Raw genomic sequence first — 16,609 nt, forward strand, 5'->3', positions numbered from 1 at the left:
CACTGTGCCCGACTGGCTCAATGGTCAGAGCATCTCCCTAGTAAGCAGGAGATCCGGATCGAATCCCGGACCGGCACGAATTTTCAACTTTCCCCATTGATTTAAATCAATTTCCATTCGCAGCCAATGTCTTTAATTACTTTGTGGCCTTCGTATCTTCAGTTTTGTTATAAATTATAATTCGAAAGGCAAGGATCAAATATATGTATACATTGAGAATTTGTGTATCTGAGAAGGTAGGAAGGAAAAAGGGATACTAAAAACTATAAAAAACAAAACTGATTAGTTATTAATGTGTATGTATTGAAGTGCAGTTATGACTACATACATATGTACAAAATGACAGCGAAGGAACATAATCATATCAGAAATCAACCGTGGTAGGCACCACCATAGGCCAGAGCAGGGGCATACGCAGCCCTAGCGAGGGGGGCGGCGTAGGCAGCCCTGGCGATGGGAGCGGCGTAAGCCCTGGCGGGGGCGGCGACGGCAACGGGGGCGTGGGCGACGGCGACAGGGGCGGCGGCGGCGGGGTGGGCGCCGGCCTCCTTGTGCACGACGGCGTTGAAGCCGTTGACGGGGTCGGCAGTGTAGTCGACGGTGCGGATGGAGCCGTCGGGTTCGGCCAGGCTGTAGCTACCCTGGACGACGTCTCCGCTACGGCTCTCGTGCTGGGTCTTGGAGTCACCGGTGAGGGCGTCCTGCACGTTGTACGCAAAGCTGTACTCGGGGTGCGGGTCGTACTCGGCAGCGACGGCGGCGGGGGCGGCGGCGACAGCTGGGGCGTAGGCCCTGGCGACAGGGGCTGCGTAGGCCCTAGCGACGGGGGCGGCGTAACGAGCGATGGGGGCGGCGTAGGCGGGGGCGGCGTAGGCGGGGGCGGCGTAGGCTCGGGCAGCGAGAGGTGCACCGGGGGCGTAGACGGCGGGGGAGCCCAGGTAGCCGGCGTGTGCTGCCGCCACCACCACGGCGAAGAAAATGAGCTGCACAAACAAAGTGATCATAGTAATTTTTTGTCTATACCTACCAATATCTCATTTGTGTCGTATCAAGCAAAATTGTAGAGGCTGAAGTTGTACAGTTCAAAATTGTGTTATGTAAATCGTTTGCAGTAGGAGGAAGATTAGATTTTACTGTCACTACAGCATCAAGATCGCTATAGGCACGGTAGGAGAAATACTGGGAAGGAAATTTACTATACACTTCCAGCATTCGCCCAAAATCATTTAAGAAAATTATGAAAAATTTAAATGAGTTTCTCTGAAAAGGGATTTGAACCTCACTCCCTTAAATTCCAAGTCCTTTATATTTTACAGTACCTTCTTTTTATAATAATCTTAATCATTTTGACAATTCTATTTCGGTGGTACAGAACGAAAATATGTAGGCATACTGGAATAAAAGTGTGATAACAAGAACAACTCGACAAAAAATCTGAGAGAGCAACAAACAAAATGATCAACAAAAAAAAAAATATTCACTCCTGTTTAATATGTAAGCAAAGTCTTTGTCTCAAATTTTGCTGTGGACAGGTTACTTGCAAGTTTTCAAACCCTGTCTCACTTTTTTTTTGTAGCTGTGTTGCAGTATCAGCTGTGGGAACCGAGTAAAATGCATTCGTTATGGCACAAAGCAAATAAGATTTACAAGTGAGCTACCTGTTAATTACTGTTACCTTTTGCGTATGTATGAACGTAAATTACGTGTATCTAAGTCAGAAGAGTGGCAATACAGACGCTTGTTTCATGTGCTGCATTTACACGCATAATATACTGACTAAGTGTAATGTAGTTTTGGCTTGTTCAAGAATGTGATAATACCCGTGTAACACTAGCTCTTTCACAGAAACTGAACAAAAGGAGTTAAACCCAACCTTGAATTTTTGTCGCTTCTTCATTCTAACCCACTCTGTCATTCTTGAACGGGATTAAACCGAGTGGAAAGGTTTTTAGGAATCGTTACAAATAATTCTTCAAGCTGTTTATTTTAAAACAAATCCGGAGTGCGACGTATCTTGCAGTAAGTGACGCGTTCGGTATGGAGCTTCACGGGTCGATTGCAATCATTTTACTGTTCTGCGAACACCGTTATGTTCTGAAGTTGTGATCTTGCACATGATGCACTTGCAGCATTCTTACGTTACTATCTTTAACACCAACTGCAAAGACTCCGAATTTCATTAAGGAGAAAAACTTTGTTTTCTTGGATCAGCCTGACAAACCTATGTCCTACCTAGCCTGTTATTCAAGGGAAAGTTACGTGTCTCCTACGTGTTGTGGTGCGTGCATTAAATATAAACTGAGAACTTATAGACATGTCGCAGCACGACAGACGGGACAGAGACGCGGACCGTCCGCGGGCAGCTCCTGAGTCAGTCATTGAGATTCTGGCGGTGGCTGCCTTTTGGTTAGTCAGTTCCCGCAGTGGAGGAACGCGAGAGAAAGCTGGGCGTGGTCTCACCTTGCTGGCCATGCTGCTGTGTTGTGTCGCTCGCTGTCTCTGTCCTGTCACTGCGCCCGCTGGCGCTTATATAGCCCCACCTTGTCCCACGCTGTCCCGTGATTGGCCGTCAAAGGTTTCAGCCGTTCACCGAACAAAACCCGGGGTGCCCCTTTGCACTTTTCGCCCGAATACTTTCAATAACAGACCTATGTCTCTGGGTGGCACAGTTCTCAAAGCAAGGCGCGGAACTTTCGCCAGTGATTGATGAAATATATACTCCTTACATTTTTAACAATATGTTAATTTACAGAATGAATTTTCGCTCTGCAGCAGAGTGTGTGTTGATATGAAACTCCCTGCAAGATTAAAACTGAATGATGGACTGGGAATCGAACCCATCCTTGACCTTTGTGGGTTAGTGCTCTACCTACTGAGCTACCCAATCATGACTCGGCATCCCTCCTCACAGTTTTATTTCCTCCACTAGCTCAAATATTTTTTAATCTGCCGGGAAGCTTCAAATTTTTATTGTTATAAAGTGAAAATAAAATTTCTTCAGCTTTGGAGATGTCCTCAGAGTCAACGTTCATTGTTTGCCAATTGTACGCCTAAAACCACTAAAAAATGTTACTGGTTGTACCTAGTCGTCACGAGTATGACACTAAACTGTTCTATACCACCAACCCAGTAATGGAAAATCTTCACTTGAGAACGGGGATATGGTTTGAAACTAGTTGTGTGAATAAACAAAATTTAAATAAAATTCACGGGAAGTTAATGTACATTATCAATACATAGTGCCTATTATCAGCATGTATCTTCAACAAAATTCTTCATACCTGTTTTTTCCTAGGGCTGCGTAATAGAAGATACACCGTCCTTCCAAAAAGTTCCAAGATTGACTTTATTCCTGGCGTATAAGCGACGTTAGCGCAGTAGCTACGGTGGAGCTTGAACTGACAACTGTAAACAACAGATGTGCATTCGACCAAACAGCCTTGAGCAGGTAGTGTTCAGTAGTGAACGTGCGGCCGTAGAGTATTAATGTTGTTGCGTGTAAAATCATGAAGGAGCAACACCTCTATATCAATCGTTCAAGTCGTTCTACAGAAGGTTTTGAAGAAGAGAAAAGTGTGTGCAAAGTATGTCCCGCACACCCGAACAACTGCCGTGATTTAACTGAAATGCAACATGTGGACAATTCTGTGCTGGAAAATATCATCATGCGTGACGAGACTCGGTTTTATCAAAACGAACCTACCACAAAACGACAGAGTGAAGAAACTCACGTGACACAAATGACAATCAAACCAATGTGACGCCCGAATTGAATAATATCAGAACCAAAGAAAGAATGACTTTTCTGACAGATTCACATGGTAGTATCAACGTTCTATCAGTTGCACTCAAGCGAGGGGGCGGGGAATGGGTGGGGGAGGGGGGGATGGACGGGGGGGGGGAGAGGCTGGCAGGACTATGTAGATCACCTGAAGCGCTGAAACCATCTTCAAACTTTTCTCTGTTTTTTATTGATCATCTAGAAACTCCTTGGACTGACGTCTGGAAAAGACTGAGATTCTTAACCGAGCAGTCCTGCTAGGTTAAGAATTCCAGTCTTCCAGTATACTGGTATTTATATTCTCTCACAGCTGTTTCTATTCGTCGGTAATTTTAATGTAGAACATTTCCAATGTGCAACTGAGAAATGTGAAGGACACATTTCTATTGAGGGAATCTCGAAGTTATGCCATACATGTTATAAAAGTTTTATTTTTCTTTTCGTTATTGTTAGCCAGGGAGCACACGCCATTCTCAGTTCCACACTCATTTACTGTTTGCTTTTACTACATTATTTCTTCATCTTTGACAGTGTTCTTTCTTTAGATGCTTCACAACTATTCTCTCACAACTTCGACATTGTAGTCCTTTCAGTTCTAAGACTTCCCCTCTAAAAACATTTTTTTCTGCCGCATTTCTTCTTTCTCATGTTGTGTATTTCTTTCATAACCTCTCGAATCTAGCTTCGTGTTAATTTCTTGTCCCAGAGCTTCTTCGAAACTGGTTTGTTTGAATATTGTCGTTCACCCAGTATAAATGACCAACAAGTACGTCTTCTTTTGCTAATAGTTTCTACTATTATCATCTATGTTACTTACTACTTAATTTCCAGTTTTGTTATTTGGCAAAATACCCCTCACACTTTTTAAATCCAATCTGGTCTGCCCATACACAGTTAAGTGCGACGAATTGCTTGTTTATAGGTTTGATAGTTTCACTATCGTGTTATAATGCATTGTTTTTAATTTCTCGATATTCACTTTTTATTGTAAATATGTTTAGTTCTTCTGTCTCCTCTTTCTATTTTGTACATCATTTCATATGCAGCATTTTCTTGACTTACTTTAAAATATTTTGTTACCTCTGTGATGATTCTTACGCCTGCCTTAATTTCTACCTGCTTGACTTACAGTACCCAGAGTAAAGTCATCCACAAAAATTAAGCACAGTTTACTTCAATATAGTGTTCGTTTACCCTAGGTTTATCGGTGGTACTTGCTGTTCTTTTAAAATTTCTAATTCACGACCAAGAGACAATGATTGTTATTGTAGTGTTTACAATACAGTAATATTAATATTACTTTCGGTTGGAAATAAACACCACTAGGATAAAATAAATTTAAGTACTCCTAGTATGAGTGATATTAACAAACAGCTAAATCTTAAAACTGGCGTAAATACGAAGGATACATCCAAAAAGTTGATGATTTAGAAAGAATGTCGTATGTTATATGCGTAGATTGATTAACTAATTAACATACATGCAGTCGAATTGTGGACGTAAGTTGTTTAAGGCACAGTCTAACGAAACGGAGGGATAGGTTGGTCAGTCACATCCAGAGGCATCAAGAAATAGTTAATTTGATAATGAAGGGTGTGCTGCGTTATGGACACGATGTAAGTTCGCCTTTACTCACTTTCGGCATCTGAGCGTATAGGGTGTGGAAACAAGGTTTCTGTATGTAAAAATGTGTGTATTTGATATTATGTATGTTTGTTGTAACGATGTTCTACATATACGTTTCGTTAAAGACCAAAGGGGGATTGACGCACAAAGTAGCAGCGAGGTAGCCACTGGTCGTCGCAGAAACCAGAGATGTAACGACACTGTGGAGTAGCTCACCGCCGCTCGAGCTGGTCTGAGCGGCGATAATAATGAAATCATTGTCAACCGTAGAGATGGCGTTACTTGTTTGTTCCCACTGTCGGTTCCAAATGATTTGTACTTGGGAAGGGTGGGCAGTCCACGTGTGAGATTCGTAGGAGTCAGTTAGAAAAAAGCCGTCATGTCATAGTTCGTACTGGCTGAGGTCTGATTTGTGGTCTGGTGGGAACAGACTTTTTTGATAAGCAGACTAACGGGTTCGGTAAGTCGAATGTTGTGAAAAGACTACCGTTTACTGGATTGGCTGCGAGATTTTTTCTCCCAAAACTGATTTATGACTGACTTTATTCGAGTAGATGCCTCTGCTAGTATTCGCTCCTAACAATTGTTTAGTACTCGGAAGGGAGAGAATAGTATATTATTGATTAAGAGTATTTTGTGGGTGAAAGTACCGATTAAAGGTTTACGTGGAAGGAACTGAAGCAGACAAGTCGTCGTTTGGTGATAACTTATTGTAACGGAAGCTATCCGAATTTGGTCCGTGTCGTCCTGCTAGTTGGCTGAAAGCACTCCAAGAGGTAATTGGAATGGGTGGTTTTGTGGTGCCTCGAGCGAGGTATTGGGTCGAGCGCATATTGTTAGATGTATAGCGGCTAGAAGATTACCACTGGAATTACTTGGCTTGTTAATATTGACTTTGCACACAATAATTGGAGTTGGCCCTGTCCTTGACCGTTGTTTAAACTAAAACCCAGTAAAGGGGAACCATCGAACGAGAAGCACATAGCAAAACTGAGACCTGACTGACTATGAAAGACGAGTGGCCAAATTTCATCTTAGAAACTGCAGTGGGTCGCGTATCGCCAACACACGAAGAAGGAGAGTTTATTGAATCGCATAATTTTCAAGGACCAAAGAGGCCCTGTCACGTAGGATTTTGTTTTGTTTTCGTGTTTCATTACCGTTAGTGGGGGGGATAACTAGTTTTGTTGTTGGCACTCACACTCGAGCTATGTTTCATTGTATTGAAATACCTAAAGCTCAGATAAATAAAGCCCGCATGTCGTGGTCGTGCGGTAGCGTTCTCGCTTCCCACGCCCGGGTTCCCGGGTTCGATTCCCGGCGGGGTCATGGATTTTCTCTGCCTCGTGATGGCTGGGTGTTGTGTGCTGTCCTTAGGTTAGTTAGGTTTAAGTAGTTCTAAGTTCTAGGGGACTGATGACTATAGATGTTAAGTCCCATAGTGCTCAGAGCCATTTGAACCATTTTTTTCAGATAAATAAAGCTACATGCATTCCAAAAGAGTAAACTAAAATAAGGAATTTGCGTCAGTTGTTCATTCCAGTAGATAATATTTGTGGTCACTGATAGAAATATTTTGATACTACGTACTAGGTAAACTTAATTTTACTAAAAGGAAAATACCTTTACATATTTATCTTTTTCCTAGAAGAGTTAAAGCCATTCTTGTTGACGAGTTATTTCCATTAAAGTTGAGGAAAACCTATAGGGGAAGAAAGTAGCTTGATTTAGGTAATGAAAAGTAAAGAGTATTCATACTTTTGGTTGGTAACAGTAGGTTGGTCGTATAATTTGCTATTAACATAGTTAAAGCAGGTAAAGAAAGATAATTGCGTAATTAATGACTGAATGAAAAGAAAAATTGTTAAAGAAAAAGAACTGAAATCACTCTTAATTGGGAAACGAGGTTTCCTTAGAAAGCAAGTATTTGTTGATACGATTCTTTACCGTAGTTTCTGAAAGTGATCGCAGATAACGAGAGGTTGCATTAGCACCACGGTACATTACGTCCAGCTAAAAATTTCACAGGTATTCCGAATTAAGGAGAGACATTTTCACAATAAAAGAAAATATTTCCATATGACAGTAGTGACACAGAACAGGGGAACAGTGTTTCTTATTTCAACATTAAGAGAAACACAATCCGCATCAAATAAAAGTGCCAATATTCTGAAGCAGTTGAGTATTATTTCAGACTAAAAGCTCAACGATATAATTTAATGCTGCGATTAAATTTATCACTTTAAACAAAAGAGAGCAATGTTCACATTCTTCCATAGCAAAATTTTTAAAAGTTTTTGCTCATAAGTATATGTTCACCTATAAAGTTTTTGCCTCTTCATATTAGTCTGAGCTGAGCCGATTTGTTAATTATTCCTTAGTTTCGAGTAGGACTTCTGATAACTGAGATGACATAAGTCTTTTACGCCTGCGTTGCGTATTGTAAAGTATACACATAAAAAAGTCTTGCATTAACTCGGTTCCGAGAGTTCCAGAACCTGTACAGAAAATTGGAATAGAGATCAACATAAATATCATTTCCGCCGTTTTTCAAATGGTATCAAATGGCTTTGAGCACTATGGGACTTAACATCTGAAATCATCAGTCCCCTAGACGTAGAACTACTTAAACCTAACAAACCTAAGGACATCACACACATCCATGCCCGAGGCAGGTTTCGAACCTGCGACCGTAGCAGTCGCGCGTTTCCGGACTGAAGCACCTCGAACCGCTCGGCCACAGTGGCCAGCGTTTACATCTTAAGGCGGTTTTAGTGACATCTCTGAATAGTCAAAGGGACTGTGTCTTGGAGTAAACTATGATTACAAAGTTTACTAATGATTAAAATCGTTGCAGAAATCTTCGATTACTTGTTAAGGACTTGGCACATCTCGAAACTTCAGAGTAGGACATCACTATGGTATCATACTAAAAAAAAGTAAAAAGCAAAATGGAGAAAAGAGCCTTTCACGGGGATTAGAGAAAAAAGTGGCTTATAGACAGTTCAGAATGTCTGCTTTCTTTTGCGAATACCATGCCTGTGAGTCCTTTTCCTCGGATATACATAAAAATTAATATTTTACATCAGCAACCTATTTATTGATGTAGTAAATTTTCTTGAGGTGTTTCAGCTTAATTTTCAACACTTAAGTGGCTTATTTCTTTCCAGTTTTTATGTGTTGTTCGTTCTGCCCCTTTGCTTTCTGTTGCAGGCCCAGCCAGATAGCGTTTCAAATCCAAGGGATGTTTCCTACGTTTAATTACATTTAATTCTAGTTCTAATTCTCTCCTTTCATGAATAATATCCTCATTTGAGTATTTGCCAAATATGGAATATGTTTGAAAGCACCCTTACCTCTGAATGCTAGTTCTTATTTTTCACTGAAACTACATTTCCTCTTTGAATTTTTAACACATAATAAACTGGCTTAGCAGCATGTAAATCTCGTTTTCTTCACTGTTGTCCTCTTTCCTACATTACATTTCGTCGTAATGTTTTTCTCGTTCACATTATCGGTACATTCCCTCACTTTCGGGACGCCTTGGCGTCTTTTACTATCTAGGATACAATTTCTACCGTCGCGAATACTACATCTACATGATTACTCTGCAATTCACATTTAAGTGCTTGGCAGAGGGTTCATCGAACCACAATCATACTATCTCTCTACCATTCCACTCCCGAACAGCGCGCGGGAAAAACGAACACCTAAACCTTTCTGTTCGAGCTCTGATTTCTCTTATTTTGTTTTGATGATCATTCTTCCCTACGTAGGTTGGGCTCAACAAAATATTTTCGCATTCGGAAGAGAAAGTTGGTGACTGAAATTTCGTAAATAGATCTCGCCGCGACGAAAAACGTCTTTGCTTTAATGACTTCTATCCCAACTCGCGTATCATATCTGCCACACTCTCTCCCCTATTACGTGATAATACAAAACGAGCTGCCCTTTTTTGCACCCTTTCGATGTCCTCCGTCAATCCCACCTGGTAAGGATGCCATACCGCGCAGCAATATTCTAACAGAGGACGAACGAGTGTAGTGTAAGCTGTCTCTTTAGTGGACTTGTTGCATCTTCTAAGTGTCCTGCCAATGAAACGCAACCTTTGGCTCGCCTTCCCCAGAATATTGTCTATGTGGTCTTTCCAACTGAAGTTGTTCGTAATTTTAACACCCAGGTACTTAGTTGAATTGACAGCCTTGACAATTGTACTATTTATCGAGTAATCGAATTCCAAAGGATTTCTTTTGGAACTCATGTGGATCACCTCACACTTTTCGTTATTTAGCGTCAACTGCCACATGCCACACCATACAGCAATCTTTTCTAAATCGCTTTGCAACTGATACTGGTCTTCGGATGACCTTACTAGACGGTAAATTACAGCATCATCTGCGAAAAATCTTAGAGAACTGCTCAGATTGTCACCCAGGTCATTTACATAGATCAGGAACAGCAGAGGTCCCAGGACGCTTCCCTGGGGAACACCTGATATCACTTCAGTTTTACTCGACGTTTTGCCTTCTATTACTACGAACTGCGACCTTCCTGACAGGAAATCACGAATCCAATCGCACAACTGAGACGATACCCCATAGACCCGCAGCTTGATTAGAAGTCGCTTGTGAGGAACGGTGTCAGAAGCTTTCCGGAAATCTAGAAATACGGAATCAACTTGAGATCCCCTGTCGATAGCGGCCATTACTTCGTGCGAATGAAGAGCTAGCTGCGTTGCACAAGAACGGTGTTTTCTGAAACCATGCTCATTACGTATCAATAGATCGTTTCCTTCGAGGTGATTCATAATGTTTGAATACAGTATGTGCTCCAAACCCCTACTGCAAACCAACGTCAATGATATAGGTCTGTAGTTCGATGGATTACTCCTACTACCCTTTATAAACACTGGTGCGACCTGCGCAGTTTTCCAATCTGTAGGTACAGATCTATCGGTGAGCGATCGGTTGTATATGATTGCTAAGTAGGGAGCTATTGTATCAGCGTAATCTGAACGGAACCTAATCGGTATACAATCTGGACCTAAAGACTTGCCTGTATCAAGCGATTTGCTTTGCAACCCCTAAGGTATCTACTTCTAATGAACTCATGCTAGCAGCTGTTCGTGTTTCAAATTCTGGAATATTCCATTCGTCTTCCCTGGTGAAGAAATTTCGGAAAACTGCGTTCAATTACTCCGCTTTAGCGGCACAGTCGTCGGTAACAGTACCATCGGCACTGCGCAGCGAAGGTATTGACTGCGTCTTGCCGCTTGTGTACTTTACATACGACCAGAATTTTTTCGGATTTTCTACCAAATTTCGAGACAATGTTTCGTTGTGGAACCTATTAAAGGCATCTCGCATTGAAGTCAGTGCCAAATTTCGCGCGTCTGTAAATTTTAGCCAGTCTTCGGGATTTCGCGTTCTTCTGAACTTCACATGCTTTTTCCGTTGCCTCTGCAACAGCGTTCGGACCTGTTTTGTGTACCATGGGGGATCAGTTCCATCTCTTACCAATTTATGAGGTATGAATCTCTCAATTGCTGTTGCTACTGTATCTTTGAATTTGAGCCACATTTGCATAGTCAGTTCGGAGGGAATGGAGATTGTCTCTTAGGAAGGCTTCTAGTGACACTTTATCCGCTTTTTTAAATAAAATTATTTTGCGTTTGTTTCTGGTGGATTTGGAAGAAACGGTATTGAGCCTAGCTACAACGACCTTGTGATCACTTATCCCTGTATCAGGCTTGATGCTCTCTATTAGCTCTGGATTGTTTGTGGCTAAGAGATCAAGTGTGTTTTCGCAACCATTTACAATTAGCGTTGGTTCGTGGACTAACTGCTCGAAATAATTTTCGGAGAAAGCATTTAGGACAATCTCGGAAGATGTTTTCTGCCTACCACCGGTTTTGAACAAGTATTTTTGCCAACATATCGAGGGAAGTTTGAAGTCCCCACCAACTATAACCGTATGAGTGGGGTATTTATTTGTTACGAGACTCAAATTTTCTCTGAACTGTTCAGCAACTATATCATCGGAGTCTGGGGGTCGGTAGAAGGAGCCAATTATTAACTTAGTTCGGCTGTTAAGTATAACCTCCACCCATACCAATTCGCACGGAGTATCTACTTCGACTTCACTACAAGATAAACCACTAATGACAGACACAAACACTTCACCACCAATTCTGCCTAATCTATCTTTCCTGAACACCGTCTGAGACTTTGTAAAAATTTCTGCAGAACTTACTTCAGGCTTTAGCCAGCTTTCTGTACCTATAACGATTTCACCTTATGTGCTTTCTATTAGCGCTTGAAGCTCAGGGACTTTCACAGCACAACTACAATATTTTACAACTACAATTCCGACTGTTCCTTGATCCAAGCACGTACTGTATTTGCCATGCACCCTTTGAGATTGCAGCCCACCCCGTACTTTCCCGAGGCCTTCTAACATAAAAAACCGCCCAGTCCACGCCACACAGCCTCCGCTACCCGTGTAGCCGCGAGATCCTAATCAGTAGTCAAACAACATGTCCTACAAATTGAATATATTTTTTAATACATTACAGCAGAGGTTTAGCCTTGCTTGTACTCGAGTGTTAAATAGGTTTTTCGGCCTAAAAAATAGTAATGAACTATTACACCGTCTCGGCATCGCTCGGCCGTCGCCAGACGTCCATAGTTCATTCATTTTTTAATGATTTAAGCTCTGTGTTGCGTATGAGACTCTTACAACGTTAAAAATTACTCATTTTATCCTTAGCCCAAATTTAATTTGATAATTAGTATTGCGGTAGTGTTCTCGCTTCCCACGCCCGGGTTCCCGGGTTCAGTTCCCGGCGGGGTCAGGGATTTTCTCTGCCTCGTGATGACTGGGTGTTGTGTGATGTCCTTAGGTTAGTTAGGTTTAAGTAGTTCTAAGTTCTAGGGGACTGATGACCATAGATGTTAAGTCCCATAGTACTCAGAGCCATTTGAATCATTTTGATAATTAGTAGCAGTAAATTTTGCAGCCGGATATAACTATCTCAGCATACTACATTCCACCTTATTGATTGCCGTTGTCACGGTGTTCAGTTTCCACCCCATCCTGGCACCAAACTGCACTGTCATATGTTATTCTAAAGGGAATGTTATTCTAAAAGGAATGCACTACATCCACCGATAAAAATTCTGATAGTTTTTGGGATATTTTCTGAGTATTTTGGTGTCCGGTCTCTCGCTACAGAGGAATAACGTAATTATGGTTTATTTAGTTTATTATCCCAGTTATCTTCGTTTCTGTGAAAATACCTTCACAACAGTGTGTTGCAGCTGGGGTACAAAAGGGGCGATGACGAAATCCGAACGCTTGCGGCTCGGTTCATCGATGGGACAATAACCGGCGTTTCGAAACATTTCGAGGCGCTTGACGGGCCGCGTACGTGTTCTCAGCTGCAACGAGATCTGCTTTGTCCCGTATAAAATCTGCCCAAGCGGTCAGGGTTGGTTGTCGACGTAGTCGGGCTACGAATCGACTTCTGTTCTGTGTTGGTTTCCACTGTGAGGTCGGCAAAGTTCTTGCTGCTGCATGCCACAGCTGTATGGGGCGAGGGTCGAAGCGGTGCCCTTTTAGTCACCGAGCCGCAGTGAAACTGCCAGCACCCACAGTCGTTTCAGCTGGGCGGGAAGCATCCGCGCCGCCAGTAGCGTAACAACATAAGGCTGCCGCATCTGACAAAGCACTGCAGAGATATGCCGACCAAGCACGATCTTGGCAGCAGCAACTATCGTCGTCATGACACCACTTCTGGGCACCGTGGGCCATGAGATCGACGGCTGGCCAAGCCCCTGAAAATGGACGTCGTGGGGCGAATCAAGAATAAATGCCAACAGGAGCAGCTTAGAAGTAGGCCTACATAGCGTCAGTACAGCGAAGCAGCTTCAATCACCTAATAAAGGTAAGGCCTCCGATCCAGATTGTATAACATCCAGGTTCCTTTCAGAGTATGCTGATACAGGAGCTCCATACTCACCAACCATATACAACCGGTCGTACGACGAAAAGTCCGGACCGAAATACTGGAAAGTTGCAAAAGTCACACCAACACCCAAGAAAGGAAATAGAAGTTCGTGTATGAGAAAATCGAACATCTGCCACGCTACTTCGATACTGTTGATGTGTCTGCACGTTTGCTACATGAGGATCTCGTCGTTTCTGTCTTGTTGTTCGCTGTCTTTCGCTATTTGAAATACTGCCACGTCACTTCCTTTGTTCACATTTTTCATGGATTTCACTAAACTGCATTATTCTACGTATATATGTGCATGGAACATTTTGAAAAGTACTGTGTTATATTGTGCTATCCACTGATTACCTATTTCCAGTTCGTCGCTGCCTCGTATGCGTATTTTTGCTGTGAATGCACCGTTTTTGGGTGATCGTCTTTTGTATTTGGGATAGCCATCAGCTCCGGTTTGTGTGTCGTCCATGTACGGCTTTCGGTGATTTTTTTTTTTTTTTTTTTTGTACATTTTCCATCACTCATACATGGCGAATAAAACTTAATTGCCCGTATGGTCCGCAAATCATGTTTTTCACTACTATGTAATACCGTTCCAGATTTTGTTATGGACTGGGAAATTCAGCTTGGATAATTTTGTCGATATCCGTGGAATGAATTCCGTCGTGTACCCTTATGAGATTGTCTGAGTGAAGCAGTCCTCGTTTTTGCCACTCGATTGTTTACATCCAGCATCTAACGGTTCCAAAGATGTGGTGTTTTGTGATGACTTCAACAAATCTCATTTGTTTTTGTCGGAAAACTCGGACTGTTATGCTGTGTCGATGCATAGGGGCTTGTCCGTATCTTAGTTGTTTTTTGATTTCTGGCCACGATGAGTTGCATATGAGTGTTATGAAGAGGTCAGAGGTCCATGTTTTCTTATGCAGATCAAGGCATCTTGAGTGTATTCGTGCGTGTCTCGGACATCCTACCTCTAATGTACGATGAAGGTAAGATTATGATTCTTCCAATGCCGTCAATGTTTCCATTGTAAGACGTGTGCTTTGCCGGCGATGTGCGAGGCATGACAGAATCTCTGACCAGAGAGTAGTATGTAGTTAGTTGTTGCTTGTCGCGAGTCTGCGCGAGTCGACTGTAGTAGTCGGTCGGCTTTAGTAGCGAGTGGACGGTAGTAGTCTGCGGGAGTCGGCATGCATCGGCTGTGTACTCTGCGCGCGACTCTGGTCAGGGTTCTGGAGGATGGGTATTGTTGTAGAAGGTAAAGAAGCAGCCTTGCACATAATTAATAATGTATGTTAATTGTAATTTAATTTGTTCAGAAAAAGAAAAGCATTCATTTCAATTTCCATTGCATGATCATTCCTTCCAAGAATTAGAAAAAAAATATACACCAGCATTGCACGAAGCTGTGCTAAAATTTTTTACATAAGAGCAGATATATTCGCAGTTTTATTCAGGTAAGAATTTTTGCTTTTTTTTAATTCAGAATACAGGGCCGAAGGTCAGCGCTGCTGTCCTCATTAAATTTACCAGATATTATTGTTTCTGTTGGGAGGTTACATTTAGTTCATGGTTCATTATTTAATTAATATTATTGTGTGGGTTTATGGTCAATTATCATTCATTAATTTTTGTGTGAGGAGGTTACACTTGGCTCCATTTCACATTTTTCATTTAATAATTTTTGCGGGGAGGTTTCACCATCATCTGTGATTACGTCTCCAAAGTGGATGTAATCTTCCGTGCGCAGTTTCTTCTGATGTAGTCTTATGTAAAGTATCCGTTCCGATTCTATTTTTGCATACATTTCTACCACGAATTGTTGGACTAAACGGCGAGTGATGAAAATATGACTGTATGTTTCATTGCCTCTGATCGTTTAGCGGTAAGCGTAGAAACATTTGGAAGTGAATATTTTGTTTGTTTATAAGCCTGGTTCAGGTTAGTTTCACATTAAAACGATATTCGATCATTCCTTGCAGAAATATTAATAGATATTGGAGGGAGTCATATGAACGGTGTGTCCCTGCAATGCGCTGTAGTCCCTCTGTGTTTCAATGTACAATTATGTCACGGCTTGTGCTTTCATTGTTCACAATTACGATGGCGACTTCGTCTATATGAGCTGCATTAAATCGACGTTCGTGTTCTCCAGGCAGTCTCTTGTCAGCTCGTATTATAACTTTGTAGTCATCATAAATCATTTGCTCTAATCCTGTTCTGGATATGTAAATCAGTTGATTGTATTTGTGTAATCTTGGACTAATTCTCCCCTCAGTCCACTGATATTTGGGGATCATTGATCAATTTCTGTTTCTTCATTTCCGATAAAATATACTTGCGTACATTTATGGTCTTCACTGGGTAGTGGTAGTAATGAATCCGTGTTGTGATACATTTGTCCTTGGATAGAAAAAAATATAATCAATTTCCTCTCTGTTAGTGTTGATCAAAATGACTCCGAAAGAAGTCATTTGGAAGCAGGCATTGTACACTTTTCTATTTTGTAGAAAGTGTTTTGATTCTCGAGTTTCCCTGGTCATTTAATGTAAAAGTTCCCGCGGAGGTGCTTCCAGTGGTGGCAATCGAATTTTTCCATTCAAGCAAAAGAATCCTGGTGTTTCTCTACTGAAATTTTCGCGTTGCACAATTGACGGATGTTATGTTTTTTCCATTAAGATGTGTTTATATTTGTTATATTCTTTCATCGGGTCGTAGTGGAATGCTTCGTTTGTTAGGTTGTGCTGTTTACTTGTTCCTGTCTGCGCTTCTCGTAGGGCGATATTTTCATGGCTAGCTTGAGTTCGCAGTCTTTTATTCTAAGATTGTGTCGCGATTCTTGATTCTCCAATCCATTCACTTCGTTGTTCTTCGGTTTCTCTGCTTCGCACAACGATCATTCTCGTTCGTTGGGAACTTAAACGTGCCTCGCGCTGTTCGTCTGTTTCGCTTTCTCTTTGTTCTTTTTGTTTTCGCCGTTTTGCTTCATAATTGACATGATCTTCTCCTCTTTACGTTTGGGCATTGTCTAAAATATAAACCAAATCTGCTTTTCATTAACAAGTACACTGTACACACTTTATTGTCGATTTATATTCAGTCGCTGTATCTCCTTGACTACTCACACTTTACTGTTTGTTTATATTAGCTCATTGCACTAGCTTTTCGGTTTCTTCCTTCATCACTGATAA

General features: G+C 41.7%; 1 protein-coding gene across 1 annotated transcript; it reads right to left on the reverse strand.

Moving 5' to 3' along the window:
- Positions 1-281: 281 nt before the first annotated feature.
- Positions 282-2,488, reverse strand: LOC124777194 (cuticle protein 18.6-like). Its single transcript, XM_047252508.1, has 2 exons — positions 2,461-2,488; positions 282-983 (listed from the first exon to the last, which is right to left on the reverse strand). Exons 1-2 carry the CDS (start codon positions 2,470-2,472, stop codon positions 372-374), a joined length of 624 nt encoding a protein of 207 aa, XP_047108464.1. The 5' UTR covers positions 2,473-2,488; the 3' UTR covers positions 282-371.
- Between the last annotated feature and the right edge of the window lie 14,121 nt (positions 2,489-16,609).

Source organism: Schistocerca piceifrons, chromosome 2 (assembly GCF_021461385.2).
Source record: "Schistocerca piceifrons isolate TAMUIC-IGC-003096 chromosome 2, iqSchPice1.1, whole genome shotgun sequence".
Lineage (NCBI taxonomy): Eukaryota > Metazoa > Arthropoda > Insecta > Orthoptera > Acrididae > Schistocerca > Schistocerca piceifrons.